Source organism: Poecilia latipinna, unplaced genomic scaffold, assembly GCF_001443285.1.
Source record: "Poecilia latipinna isolate Pla-1442-1.1 unplaced genomic scaffold, P_latipinna-1.0 Scaffold1181, whole genome shotgun sequence".
NCBI lineage: Eukaryota > Metazoa > Chordata > Actinopteri > Cyprinodontiformes > Poeciliidae > Poecilia > Poecilia latipinna.
In genome coordinates, this window is record NW_015113797.1 from 1 (window position 1) to 12,725 (window position 12,725).

A 12,725-nucleotide genomic window follows, 5' to 3' on the forward strand; every position below is an offset into this window, starting at 1 on the left:
TATATATATATATATATATATATATATATATATATATATATATATATATATATGTGTGTGTGTGTGTGTGTGTGTGTGTGTGTGTGTGTGTGTGTGATACAAGAGAATAATCTCTTAGAAATGCTTCCCATGGCTCTTGAGGCGTAGAAAAAGAGGCAGTGGGACATTGTGTGGTAACATTCTCTGGCTGAAAGTTGTGTTTCTGGAGGACGGAGAGACGAAAAGGGGGCGGAGTGTCTTTCAAATCCCACTCGTTTGATTGGCACAGAGCGGAGAGGAGCGGAGCGGGCAACGCCCTTAAGACTGACCGCTGATGATGAAGAAGAAGAAGAGCTGAATGTGCGTGGGCGTCTTTGAGCTGCTGCAGTCTGAGTGGAAGTCAGCTGCAGAGGAGAAGAGGACGGCTGGGAGGGACAAAGGGGGGGAGGGGGGAGGGGGAAGAGGGCAGGGTCTGAGCAGGTAGAAGTGGTGAGATGGAGATTTTGGGTGGAGGTGGGTGTCGGCTCGGTGGTCCAGGACGTTTATAGGCCGCAGCCCAGCTGCTTGGCCGTCTCCTGAGTGTCCTGCAGGCGCTGCAGGCTGGCGCTGGAGTAGCCCTCGTCGCTGCAGCTGCTCCGCAGGCTGCCTCGCTCGTCCCCTGAGTCACTCACGCTGCTGGTGCTCCACTCCAGGTCACCCAGCAGGTAGTCCGTCCCCTCCACGTCCACGTCCAGGTCCTCTGTGGAACACACGGGGAAGACCGACGCGGTTACATGCAGTCAAGAAAAACACTCTGGTATCGTCGGAAAATCAGGAGTTGACATTATCAGAGTCTGAGATAACAGCATTAATAATGCTAACCTAGCTAATCGCTAATATATGTGCTAAATAAAGGTTTAAATGTGAACTCTGTCATCAAGGGGCAGTATTATGCATTTTACAGCCACATAAAATAATTTTATAATACCGTCAAGTAAATGTTACTTTCAGTTGTTATAAAACTACTGTACACCAAATATAGCTTCATTTTGTAATTTAACGTCTTGAAATTGAGACTCTGTCTCTTTAAAAACTCCAGCTCTTTCTGAAATTCCACCTTTAGAAAGTCATTATAATCCTTTAGTGATGTTTTTACCAATGTTGTACTGGGAAGAGGCTTATATAATGAGCTCAGCTGATACACAGTTCTACCAGGTGTTTGCTAATTACTGCTGGCTAGTCTACAGGAGCCAGCAGGGCAGAGCTGCTCTGAGGCGGAAGCTTAGAAACTGCATTTCCAAGGTCAAACATTTACAAAACCTGATGATTAGAAATCAGCCACAAAACTCCAGTCTCCACAGCCTCCGATGTACAGGATCCAACAATAAACTACTGACTGTCTTTTGCCACAGAACTAAAACTACAGTGCATTAGAAGGGAAAACTAAAATTTAACTATCAAATTCAGGGATCGTTATCATTTTTTGAATGTGTAGTTCCTGAAAGGACTATTTATTCGAGCTGTGGGTCCCAGTTTGGTTGACGTAAGATTACACACCAACTAGCTGGTTAATCAGCAGTTAAACACACCAGTTTGTTGACGAAGCCGCTAAACTCCAGTTCTTTCAGCTGCAGCAACAAGATTCAAGCTGGACTTTATCTAATCAGCCTTAATAAAACCTTATTCCCTTCAAACCTGGAGCACAGCTGACTCAGGCAGTGACTCACTCGCTGTGGTTAGTCCATCAATGCTCACAGGTCTGGATCGGAACATGAAGTTTTAGCAGTCACGCAAGGAGAAATGTGCTGCTTCTATGAAATACAAGGATGTCAAAATGTACCTTGGCTGCATCTCTGGATGGCAAAGTTTAACCATGTGCTGATCTTTATAAAATGCCAAGTTTTCCTGATTAGCTTTGATTCCAGTTAAAAAGCTGTTATTTTTGATTGAATAACAGCTGGAACACCTCTAGTTCCCCATCATGAGGTTACTCAGGGTGTTATATGAATTTTGGTGGATGGATATAAGCAGAGTTTCCCCCAGTGTGTACATCGATAACAGTAAAGATGAATTAAGCTCGGTTTATACAGTAGTTGATGCATCAACTGCACCATCCCTTCACCTGCGTCACTCGCTATTATTTCCAAATTATGAAATCTGCTCAAGGACCTCCATATTTTTGTAACCTTTAATATTTTCAACACAGAAACTATGAGGGCTGCTAATGGACTGCTCTAGCGCCCCCTACCATTGAGCTTAGCAGGTTTTTTGGGGGAAACCCTGACATGTGTCAGACTTTGAGCCTGAGTTGTTTGCGCTCACCCTGGTCAGAGTCGGACTTGTCCGAGGAGCGGGTGGAGCCGGTGCTGTCCATGCGGGTCCGCTCCACTCCCAGCTGCTCCAGGCGCCTCCTCAGGTGTCTCCGCTCCCGCTGTAGCTGCTCCAAGGTGTGCTGAGCTCTCCTGTCGCTCTCCTCTAGCCTCTGAACAGCGGGACAGACAGGAAACGGAGCCCTTTAGGAGCTGCTGATACAGCCGGACAGTTTGTACCTTTTACAGTATTCAGAACCTTTGAACTTTTTCAGTTTTGCTCACACTGCAACAACAAATTTTAGACTCAATGGCCTTTAGATGCTCAGCTGTTCTGTGAAGGCCTCAGAGGTTTGCAGGAGAACATTAGAGGACAAACTGCATCATAAAGCCCTGCCTGGACACGGCCAAGCTTAGCAACGAGTGTGCAGTAGAAAACTAACTCTGCACCTCACCCTGAACCTCCCCTAGTTATGGATGTTTCTCTTCAGGTGGGAAAGGAAAGCTGGTCAGGGTCGACTGACATCCAAAAGTTGGAACAGCCTAGTGTAATCTGACTCAAGGGTCTAGAGAGGCAAGACTTAAAATGGAGGTTCATAGACGCTCTCCATCTCGTCTGACTGAGTCTGAGCTGCTTTGTAGACAAGAAGGGGCTAAAATCTGAGTCTCTAGATGCTCCAGGCTGTTGGAAAGACTTTGGATCAGTGCATCACAAAAAATCCCAACAATTGAAGACAGAGCTTGTGAAGAAACGTGAACATGATTGACTAACAAATGATCCACAGATTAAATGTGTGTTCTTTTCTCAGAATTGTTGTCCAAGTGACAAGGTGAGGTCCAACAGATTCACTTCCAGTGGAAGAGCACTGCAGCCTTTGCTATGATGCTCCACTTCATATACAAGTAGAAATACTTCATAGAAATTGGGTTCACTTTGGGTTCATTTCAAATGTAATGGACATGGAGACGGAAAAGAAAGGTTTAAAGGAAACCAAGGAGATGAGAGAAAGAAGGATAGAGAACAAGACAAGAGCCTAGGAAGTCTACTTCTACACCTGCAGAAAGAGAGATAGAAAAGAAAAGAAAAGAAAAGCTAAAAACCATAGCAACAAACAAATGTGTTTTAGTTGTATTAGTACCTTTATATGTTCTTTGGCCTTCATCAGCAGGCTGAGGGTGGTGTGCCTGTTGGCATCTGGTCCCAAAGGAACGAGAGATTTCAAGCGCTCCAGGCACAGCCGTAGATGTGCCCGTCTGGAGAGAGAAGACAGTAAAGTTAAGAAAGGGGAGAAAAGATGGTTGAAGCAATCAAACCAAACTCTTTCCTCCTCACAGAAACAGAGGCAAACAATGCCCCTGCGTTTTGGTAAGTACGCATTTAACAAGCGGCATCCACCATTAACCTTGTGTGGGCTGAGATATTCTTGGATTGCGCCGCGTTAGCGCGTTCTGATCCATACTGCCTGCTGCATGTTACTTTCCAAAGGGAGGCCGGCTACGCTCTTCAGAAAGGACACATGGGATGAGAAATCCACCTCCTCCGCAAACGGTGCCAACAGGCGCGCATCGTGGCTCAAGTTGCTCGGCACCACGAGCTGAACTGAATGATTTTCGTCTAAATATGGAGCCGCTTCCTCCCGGCCAGCAGCGTATTACTACGACACACGGCTCGGGAACATCGTTTTGAACATTCAGTGGTAACCGTGCCCACACACACACACACACACACACACACACACACACACTGCAGTCATTGTTCAGAGCATTGTTCACACATTCTGAAAGGCCCCAAAAAATATGGAACCACCAGTGGGAGGATGTTCATTCATCAGATTCACTGTGAAGAAAAGCAGCGTTCTTACACTTCCAAAACACGTTGATGTGATATTTTTATCAATGCTTTGTACAAGAGAAGAGCAAAAGCGTCACATTTATTTACTTTTTTATATATATGGGTGTTTTAACATTTATGAGCTACTATATGATCCAGGGCGGCGTGCTCCAAGAGCGAGTTAATTATCCTCACTGTGCAATAAGTAGCAGTTGTTTCTCAGCGAGCCTTTGTCTATTTTACAAAGTTAGAAAAAAAAAAAAAAAACTCATCCCAACTATTTTGATGTCCCTTTTTTTGTCACGCGTGCAACACTTTCTGCACTTCCTGATCTAAGAGAACAATGGACAGCAGACGAGGAGTACTTCCTAATTACTGAAAGTATAACTGTCGTAGTAAGCCCTAATTTATGGTCCGTGAGTTTCTGCTTCCTCTGGTAAGAATGATGTACAAGAACCAAACACAGAGGAGAGTGTGGTCCAAAAACAAACAAACAAACAAACATGTAATACTCAGTGTTGGAGATCTGGCATGTTGGGGTGGCCATGTCTCCATAACAACCATTAGACACTATCCCCAACAGGTCGTTTGGGAGGCATGTGACAGAAAAGACAATTTCTTTCCCCATACATATGAGACTTATGAGCTCAACAACAAATATATTTATTATTTAACCACCAATTAGATGCAAAGTGTTATTCTACCCATACAGCTTTTAATTGTTTCAGGTCTCCAGATCCTTCATGGACTACTTCTTTAAAAATGTGGACTGTAGATGCTAACATTAGCACTGGGGAAGTCTGTGCTGCAGCTACATGTTTAGCATTTTAGCACAACTTCAACAAAACAGTAGTCTTTTCCAGAGTCCCTTCAGATCGTTTTTCTTTTAAAGCAAAAATGAAACCACAGGTGGGCCAGTAGGATCGGGTTTGTCATCCATCGCTGTTTGCAAATGTTGCATGTGCTTCACGTTTATGGGCAAACTGGAAACACATAAATCAAAAGGTTCCGGCAGGAACTTTTTGTAGTTTTTCTCCAAGAAACGCTCCAGGTTAGACCCCAGTGGAGTAAGAGAGGAGGTTTTGTTGCCGAATGCAAAAAGTCCAGAGGGGGCTTTTTTTTTTTTTTTTTTTTACATACAAAAAGAAAAAAGTTATTAATTACACAATAAAGTTCCAGCCCTAATTTGAAGGCATCCTTACTGATGATGTAGAAAAGTATCATCAGCACTACATACATCTTTTTGCACTTCCAAAGGTTTCTGGTTTCTTCCTTTTCCTCTCTTTAGCTGCAAACAAACAAAGATAACCACTTCTGCTCCACTCACTTTCGGACCAGAAAATGCTGAGAAGCATCAAAACAAGACCAAGCAAACAGATCAACCCTGAGACCCTGAGGCCACATGTGAACAGATCAGTAAAGTAAGCTCCCCGTTTCACATTTACATTTCTCTTCCCCGATGCATTTCCTGCTCTCAGATCTCCAAGGCCAGGACGCCCGCTGAAGTTTGGTGCGTGGAGTTAAAACCACTTGATCCCCACTGTTACACAACACACACCTCTGGCCTGGCTGGGAGTGTGTACGTGTCTGAGTGCTTGTGTTTGCCTGAGCGAACACAAGCACTCAGACCCACACACACACGTCAGACTCATCCTGACAGCAGAGAGTTTAAATGTTGCGTTTCCCCCACCTCGTCCTCTACGGGCGGCTGAAGGCCTGGCATGCCGCCGCCGTCTGAGTCAGAGTTATTCAAATCGGACACAATGACAGATCTACAACCAGTTTGAATGTGGGCAGAGGAAGCTTTTAATTATATTCTTAACCCCTTGTGCAGTGTGAGAAGCTTTTGCACGCACACACAAACTCGCGCATGTAGAGCTGCAGTCAACAGCTGAGAACAAGCGTCTGCTTCTCAGCTGACTCCGTCCAAAGGTTGTCCAAAGTGCCATTACATAACCTGGCAACGGCCCCGCCCAGGTTGTTCTAACATAATAAGGGCTCAAAGGGGCAAGCTAATGTTTGCTAAACAACGCTACCGAGTAACAGACTCGTCAGGTCACAGCCAAGTGACACGGCCGCTGCGCTCTGCGCCTTATCGACGACAGGTTATTTAGGTTTAGTGTGTCAACGGGGGAGGGTGTTCTTCTCAGCCTAAAGACGGAGCCGGGTCCAAACTAAAAGTTGAAAGTCCGGCCCCTTCATCGCCCTGCAGCTGAAAATAGTTTGTCTTTTCCACTCAGAACCACATGTAGGTCATCTGGAGCCCTCTGGCCCCCGACAGCAGTAAATCACCTCGCTGTCCTCACATTCGCCCTCTGACCCCTCAGAGCCGGCATGGAGAGACTTGCGTGCAAGTAGAAAATGCGCTGCTGATTGGAGTCGGGTTACGGCCGAAGTAAACACACACAAACATACGCAGGCACGCTACAGTGTCTGTGAGCAAGATTCGGAATTGGTGGGTGGCGATTTGCCCGCAATACGACGGCTTTCCGACTTGGAATTTCTGCAGGATGTTGGAGGCAGCAAAAGGTTCAGAAAGTTCTCCACGGGGAGATGATTATTATGTTTTTTTTAAATCAGCGGTTGGGAGATATTTGCGTTTGACGAAACTGACCTAGACAGACAGAGCAGAGGAGCTTTAGCCCACTGGGAGGAAACATTAGCATGGATCCTCCAGCCGATCAGCTGAGCTGCTGCTTTGGATCAACTATCCCTCTCAGATTTCTGTTCATATAAATGTCGACAACCTTCCTGAGAGCTGTCTTCCGTCACTGAAGCTGTCACGTAGGACTGCTTTCATTAAGAAACTGCAATGGCTACAGGTTTTCTTTATGTCAAACAAGACATCAGCTGAAAAAGCAAAAGCTAGTTTTCTGCATCAGTTGTGCAAATTAAAAGAAGGAAACAAGAGTTTTGATTCCTGTGACGTAACAAGCAGGAGGTGAAAGCAGTAACTTCAACCTCCCACCACTCTTGGTCCAATCTGCCAGAAGTGAAACCTCTCTGAAGACGGTTCAGTGTTTTACTGCGGTCACCACTGCAGTAAAACACTAAATAAATCTCAACTTAACTTGTACCATGTAACCTTTAGTGATGCTCTCATTGTTATATAAATACGCCTGCCATGGTAACAAAATTTGCCCAGAGGTTATTGTGATAAACGATAATATTGTTATTTTGAGAACATTTTCAAGTAATATAATGGCAATGACACAACAAAGCAAGCACACCCTGTCAAAGATCAATAAACTTCAAATTCTAATTAACATTTAATACTGGAATTGGAAGACATTTTAAATATTCAAAATATATAAACAAAATAAAATAAAATGAGTTATGAAGTCTCTGGAAACAAAAAAGAGCTGGTTGAGACCAAATCACCAGACCCAAGACTTTTGTCATCCAAAGTTTGAAAGAGAAAAATGATAAATCAATAAAATAGAAATGTTTGAACTTGCTCTAATTTATCATGTGATTAATTGATGTATTGGCCTATATATAAGGATTTGTTGGTTGTTGCCATGTTTTGTCTTTCTTTTCTCTCTTTCTGCGGGTGTAGAAGCAGACTTGTTCTCTCTCCTCCGTTCTCATTTCCTCCTTTCCCTTTGAACTGTTTCCTCTTTCTCGCTTTCTTTTCCATCTCCATTACATTTGAAATAAACCCAAAGAGATTCCCAAATAAAGTTTTGTACATACATCAAGTGGAGCATCAGAGTGAAAGTTGTAACGCTCCACTTGCGAAAGTAAACCTGCTGTTGAGCATCACCTTGGCACTCATTCTGAGTGCTACATTGCTGGGCATGTAAAAAAACCAAAAAATAAAAAATATGTTTTTTTTTTTTTTCCATTTTCTGAATTTCTCATTTCGCAGGTGGAAAAGTGACACTTTTAAGCTGAAAATAATGAACCTTTGAGTCAGATGCTAACTTCAGTGTGAGAGTTGAGTGAACTCGTCTTAAGCCAGCCTTTCAGGAGTTTATCAGGTGAATGATATTTGGTCTGTCACGACGCCAAGGGCAACAGCCGCCGGTCTGGTAACAGACGACTGATTCCCAAGTCCAAGTCGAGCCTTTAACATATAAATAAACATCTTCACCCAATGCAAGCCATCCAGTCTGCCTTCTGCAATGCCCTGTTTGCACGTTCACAACCATTTAACAATTATCTTTGAATCTTTAAATACAATTCAACATGCAAATAATTGATCTGGTTTTAAATGCTAAATGCAAACCATTACATGTATAAATACACATTTATGTTCTAAGAAAAACATTCACTATGCAGCGAGTCAAGTAGGGAAACAATGTCGTTTGTTTTTTCTTTTTTTTTTTTTTTTTTACCTGAAATGACCAGCAGTCATAAAATGTAACTTTCTTTAGAGAGATATCTGTTTGACCCTGGTTATGAAATGAAAACAAAGGTGAACACAACATTAAGAGCCATAAATAACATTCGATCTGTGTTGGCTATCACATCAAGCGCACTCTTTCAAAAGAAAACATGTAATTGGCTCTACGTCTGGTCTTGAGTCCAAGTCAAGTCTGAAGTGAGTTTTTTTCTTTGCAAAATAAACCCAACTCAAGTTCACGACCGAAAACCAGAGTCATCATCTCTGCCAGTAGGTGGCGTATCAGAGGATTACATAATTGTCTCAAATAACCAATGAAGAATTGTTAAATGTGTCTGCTTTACTTTTGGTGTCAGAAGTGTTAATTTCCAGAATTGGCTTCAACTAAATAAAAAAATAAGACCAATAAAAAAATAAGACATTTATTTACACTAAATGAAAATGTAAATAATGTTGCTTTTCCCCTAAACTACTAAACAGCAAAATGAAAAAGCCCCAACTGTCTTGCACATCCCTCTGTGTCATGTTGGTGGAAGATTTACGATGTGGTAAACTGTGCAGGTCTGCTCTTGCATGTTGAGGGTTGTTTCTTTGCCAATTTTGCTTTAATATAGTTTGTAGGAGACAGCTGCCTATAAAGATTAATGTATGTTGCATGTTTTGCGAATTGCTGCGGTAATTCACAAAACATGAATTGGATTGTGATCTAGACATGAGTAGATAAAAAATAAAATGCTAAAACTAGAATATTTTTGGAAATTCTTAAGACTAGTTTACCCAGCCCCTGTCTGAATTCCTCCAAGTTTGTAAAGATTTAAAGCAACCAAAGGAGTAAACGGTTGATTCACTTAAGTTTGCGCTGAAGGGAAGAAAAAAAAAAATCACATCTGAGAAGCTGAAACAGATAATTAATTAGCTTTTTCTGTTCTAAAAATCGTTATCTGACTCTCGTGAAAGTTTTGAATAGTCTGAAGAGATGCTACATGTAGTAATGAGCTGATAAAACTGTGATTTTGTGAATTACTTTTGGTGTTTGAACAAGATTAGCTCCTAAGCCAGAGGAGATGGTGAGTCAGCTGATGAAACAAAGACACCTCATGTATCTTTTGGGTGTCAGGAGGCCACGGCGAACAAATGAAGGCTCAGTCAGCAGAAACCTGCTGCAGCGCTCAGCCAAAGGCATCACTGTAACAACCAACCCTGGTTAAGATGGGGCTCTTTTAGTCAGAGGGCGCACACTGAGAGCTCTTGTTCTGTCTCAGGACAACACCTGATTTGGTGTTTTATTGAGGCCCGAGGCTTGGATTACAAAAGTCTCGTAAACTTGAGGGGGTTTTTCCTCGGTAAACTGTTTACTAGATCCTGTAAGCAGAGGGAGAACCAACGGAAAAAAGCATGAATTAGTTTTACTAAAGAGTTTAAATAAATCTGCATGAGGATTTTAAGTGTTGGTTTAAAACTTGAATGAGTTTTACAGAGCCTTTCAAAAGTATTGTGTTTTATAATGTCACTGTAAGACAGCACGAGGGCCAAGCTAAGAAAATATAAGAAATAAAATTACTAGAATAAAGTGGGATGAGAATAAAGTCGTAATATTACAACTTCATTCTCTAAATCTAACTTAATTCCTTAAATATTATGACTCTGTCCTCATATTATTACAACTTTATTCTCATATTATCTTGACTATTCCGGTAATTTCATAGCCATTCTTGTGAGTTTATTCTGCTAATATGACTCTATTCTCATGATAGTATGATTTAATTCTCTTACAAGTTTATTCTTGTCATGACTTTTTTATTTTCGTAAATTGTTTTTGTAATGTTATAACTTTATTCTCGTAATTTTATGACTTTAGTTTTTGAATAGTTTTAAAGATGGCCGTCGATGTGATGCGTTAAATCACACTCGAAGGATTTTAGTAAAAACGCTGTGGATTAAATGTTTTCCAGGAATCATAACTGAGCTGGGTACCATGTGAAGATGCTCCACCAATAACTAAGATATGCAGAGACACACACAAACACAAAGATATGAAGACTTTATTACTCACCTGTTCTTTTCCATCTCATTGTGTGTAGACCTGCAGAGGTAAACAAGACAGAAGGAGAACGTGAGCGAAATCAAAGCTAATATAACAGTGGCAGTAATTACGCAGGGTGAGTAATGACTTCTACATGTGGCACTGCTGCAGTCCAGGACCTGAATGTGGAGGAGTGAGCGCCCGAGAAAAAAAATAATGAAAATAATGGCTGTGTGGGAGCGTACGGGTTGTCTAAAAAGAAATAACAAAGATGGATTTCAGGAAAGATGGAAGAAATATTCTGACGTGCAAGTTGGTTTTTAAAGGCTCCAGGCTTTTACATGCTGAATTTATTCATTTTGATTTTAAGCCGGAAAATACCGACTTCTACAGTGTGCCCAAAAACACTAGAATTTAAACAGAATATTATGGTTTAAAAAGAAAAAAAAAAATCACACAAAGGGGAAATATTATGCGTTTTCCAGGCACAGAATGCCATTTTATCAAATAACCATGTGTATATTGTATATACCAAACTTGACTTAAAAGAAATTTTACTTTGTAATGTAATGCCTTGAAATCTGGGTCTCTATCTCTTTAAGAAGCTCCTGCTCATTCTGAAACTCCGCCTCCAGGAAGTCATCACAACATGGCTCCTCTAGTAAGCCGTTAAAAGCGTTAATGGGTTAATATAGGCGTAACAGAAGCTTGGAACTGCAGCTTGGAGGAGGAGCTTCGTCCATGAAGGCGGAGCTAGATCCACCAAGGCATCTTGCTCAGCTGAATGATTGCCATGAAGATTAAAGGATTTCTCAAACATGCATGAAAGAATCAAAGCAACACTCCAGGTTTGTTTTGAGGGAATAACATTATAACATGATGTAAAGCTAAAAAAAAAAAAGAAGTCAATTTTAAATGATACTGCCTCTTTAAACAAATAGAAAATACTGATCATGCCATTTTATTCTCAGAAACAAACTTTATGGTTGTTTTTAAATAAATACACTAAGTGGGAACTTTAAGGACCACCTTTACCCACCGACCCATGATAAAGAGAACCAGAGGGTGTACACTGCATTCATAACCTGAAGGCTGGTCAGTGTAAGATGCCATTCAGCTGTTCATGTTGCCAGATCCCCCAGTGTACATGTTGTCCTGATCAGCGTGGGGGTTGGGTGAAGCACAGCAGAGGTAAAATGAGAGATGGAGGTGTGTTGATGGCTAGCTTTGCTCCTGCATTGTAGTGGTGCATTCAGTCGCAAACTCAAACAGAGTAGATGCAGAATATGGAGGGGGTGAGGGGGAATATATTTTTGAAAAAGACAAAAAAAACCTAACTAACCTGAGAGTAAACCGTTTAAACAGTGAGTTCAGCTCATCCACCTCCACCTGACCTCTGATCCCCTGTCTCACCACGACTCCCAAAAATAACCTCTGCATTTTCAGCTGCGCTACACCCCACTGCCACCGACTTAAGACACTCATTCAAACTTTGACATCAAGGCAGGATGTTAACTTCCTGTTAGGAAAAACGCATTAAAGCTCCTAAAAAAAACAACAAAAAAAAAGAATTTTTTTTTTGCAGCGGGGAGGTTTGGGGGGGTTAAAAGGCTGTAAGTGAAGCCTGTTCTCCTGATGTGGCACAGAGCTGCTTGTGTGGGCATCATCATGTTTCAGGCAGCCACTCGGGGGTGCTCTGTTTCTCGCCCGGCCCTCCTCCTCTCCCTCCAGGAGAGTGTGCATTCCTGCACAGGGCAGACAGCCACGGGTGACATAACAGAACTGGCAGCGAAGGGATCCTACATATTCAGGCTGGATTTTTGGCTCTGGAAGATGTTTCCTCCCGCCTTGGTTCCTGTGTTGTTTTGCCCCCCCCGGTAGCACTACAGCGCATTTGAAATTAAGCTAACTTGCGTAATTGTTTGGGCCGCGAGTGTTTGCGATGTTTCGTTTTAGATAAAGGAAGTACTCAACTAGGATGCAAAACACACATATTAGTAAAGCTTTACTTTACTAATATAAATAGCTAAACATAAAAAAATATGCTGAGAAACCTACTAAAGACTGAAATTTGACAACTGAACCATTGATTGGGCCCAACTGGTATTTCTTGATTGGCTGGTTGTAAACTAAAAATCAAAGCGTGTTTGAAAAACGAATCCTAAGACTAAAAGTTGTTCCTAGTGACGTAATTTTCAAAAAAAACTCTTTGAATTATTGAATTCTAATATATATATATATATATATATATATATA

General features: G+C 41.8%; 1 protein-coding gene across 1 annotated transcript in view; it reads right to left on the reverse strand.

Annotated features, from left to right (window-relative positions):
- Positions 1 to 36: 36 nt before the first annotated feature.
- mxd1 (MAX dimerization protein 1) overlaps positions 37 to 12,725 on the reverse strand; it is a 34,535-nt gene continuing 21,846 nt past the window's right edge. Inside the window, exons 3-6 of the mRNA XM_015053460.1 lie at positions 10,500 to 10,529; positions 3,407 to 3,521; positions 2,281 to 2,440; positions 37 to 718 (exon numbers count right to left, since the gene is read on the reverse strand). Of these exons, the coding sequence (XP_014908946.1) occupies positions 522 to 718; positions 2,281 to 2,440; positions 3,407 to 3,521; positions 10,500 to 10,529 (502 nt within the window). The 3' untranslated portion in view covers positions 37 to 521. The remainder of the gene's footprint in view (positions 719 to 2,280; positions 2,441 to 3,406; positions 3,522 to 10,499; positions 10,530 to 12,725) is intronic.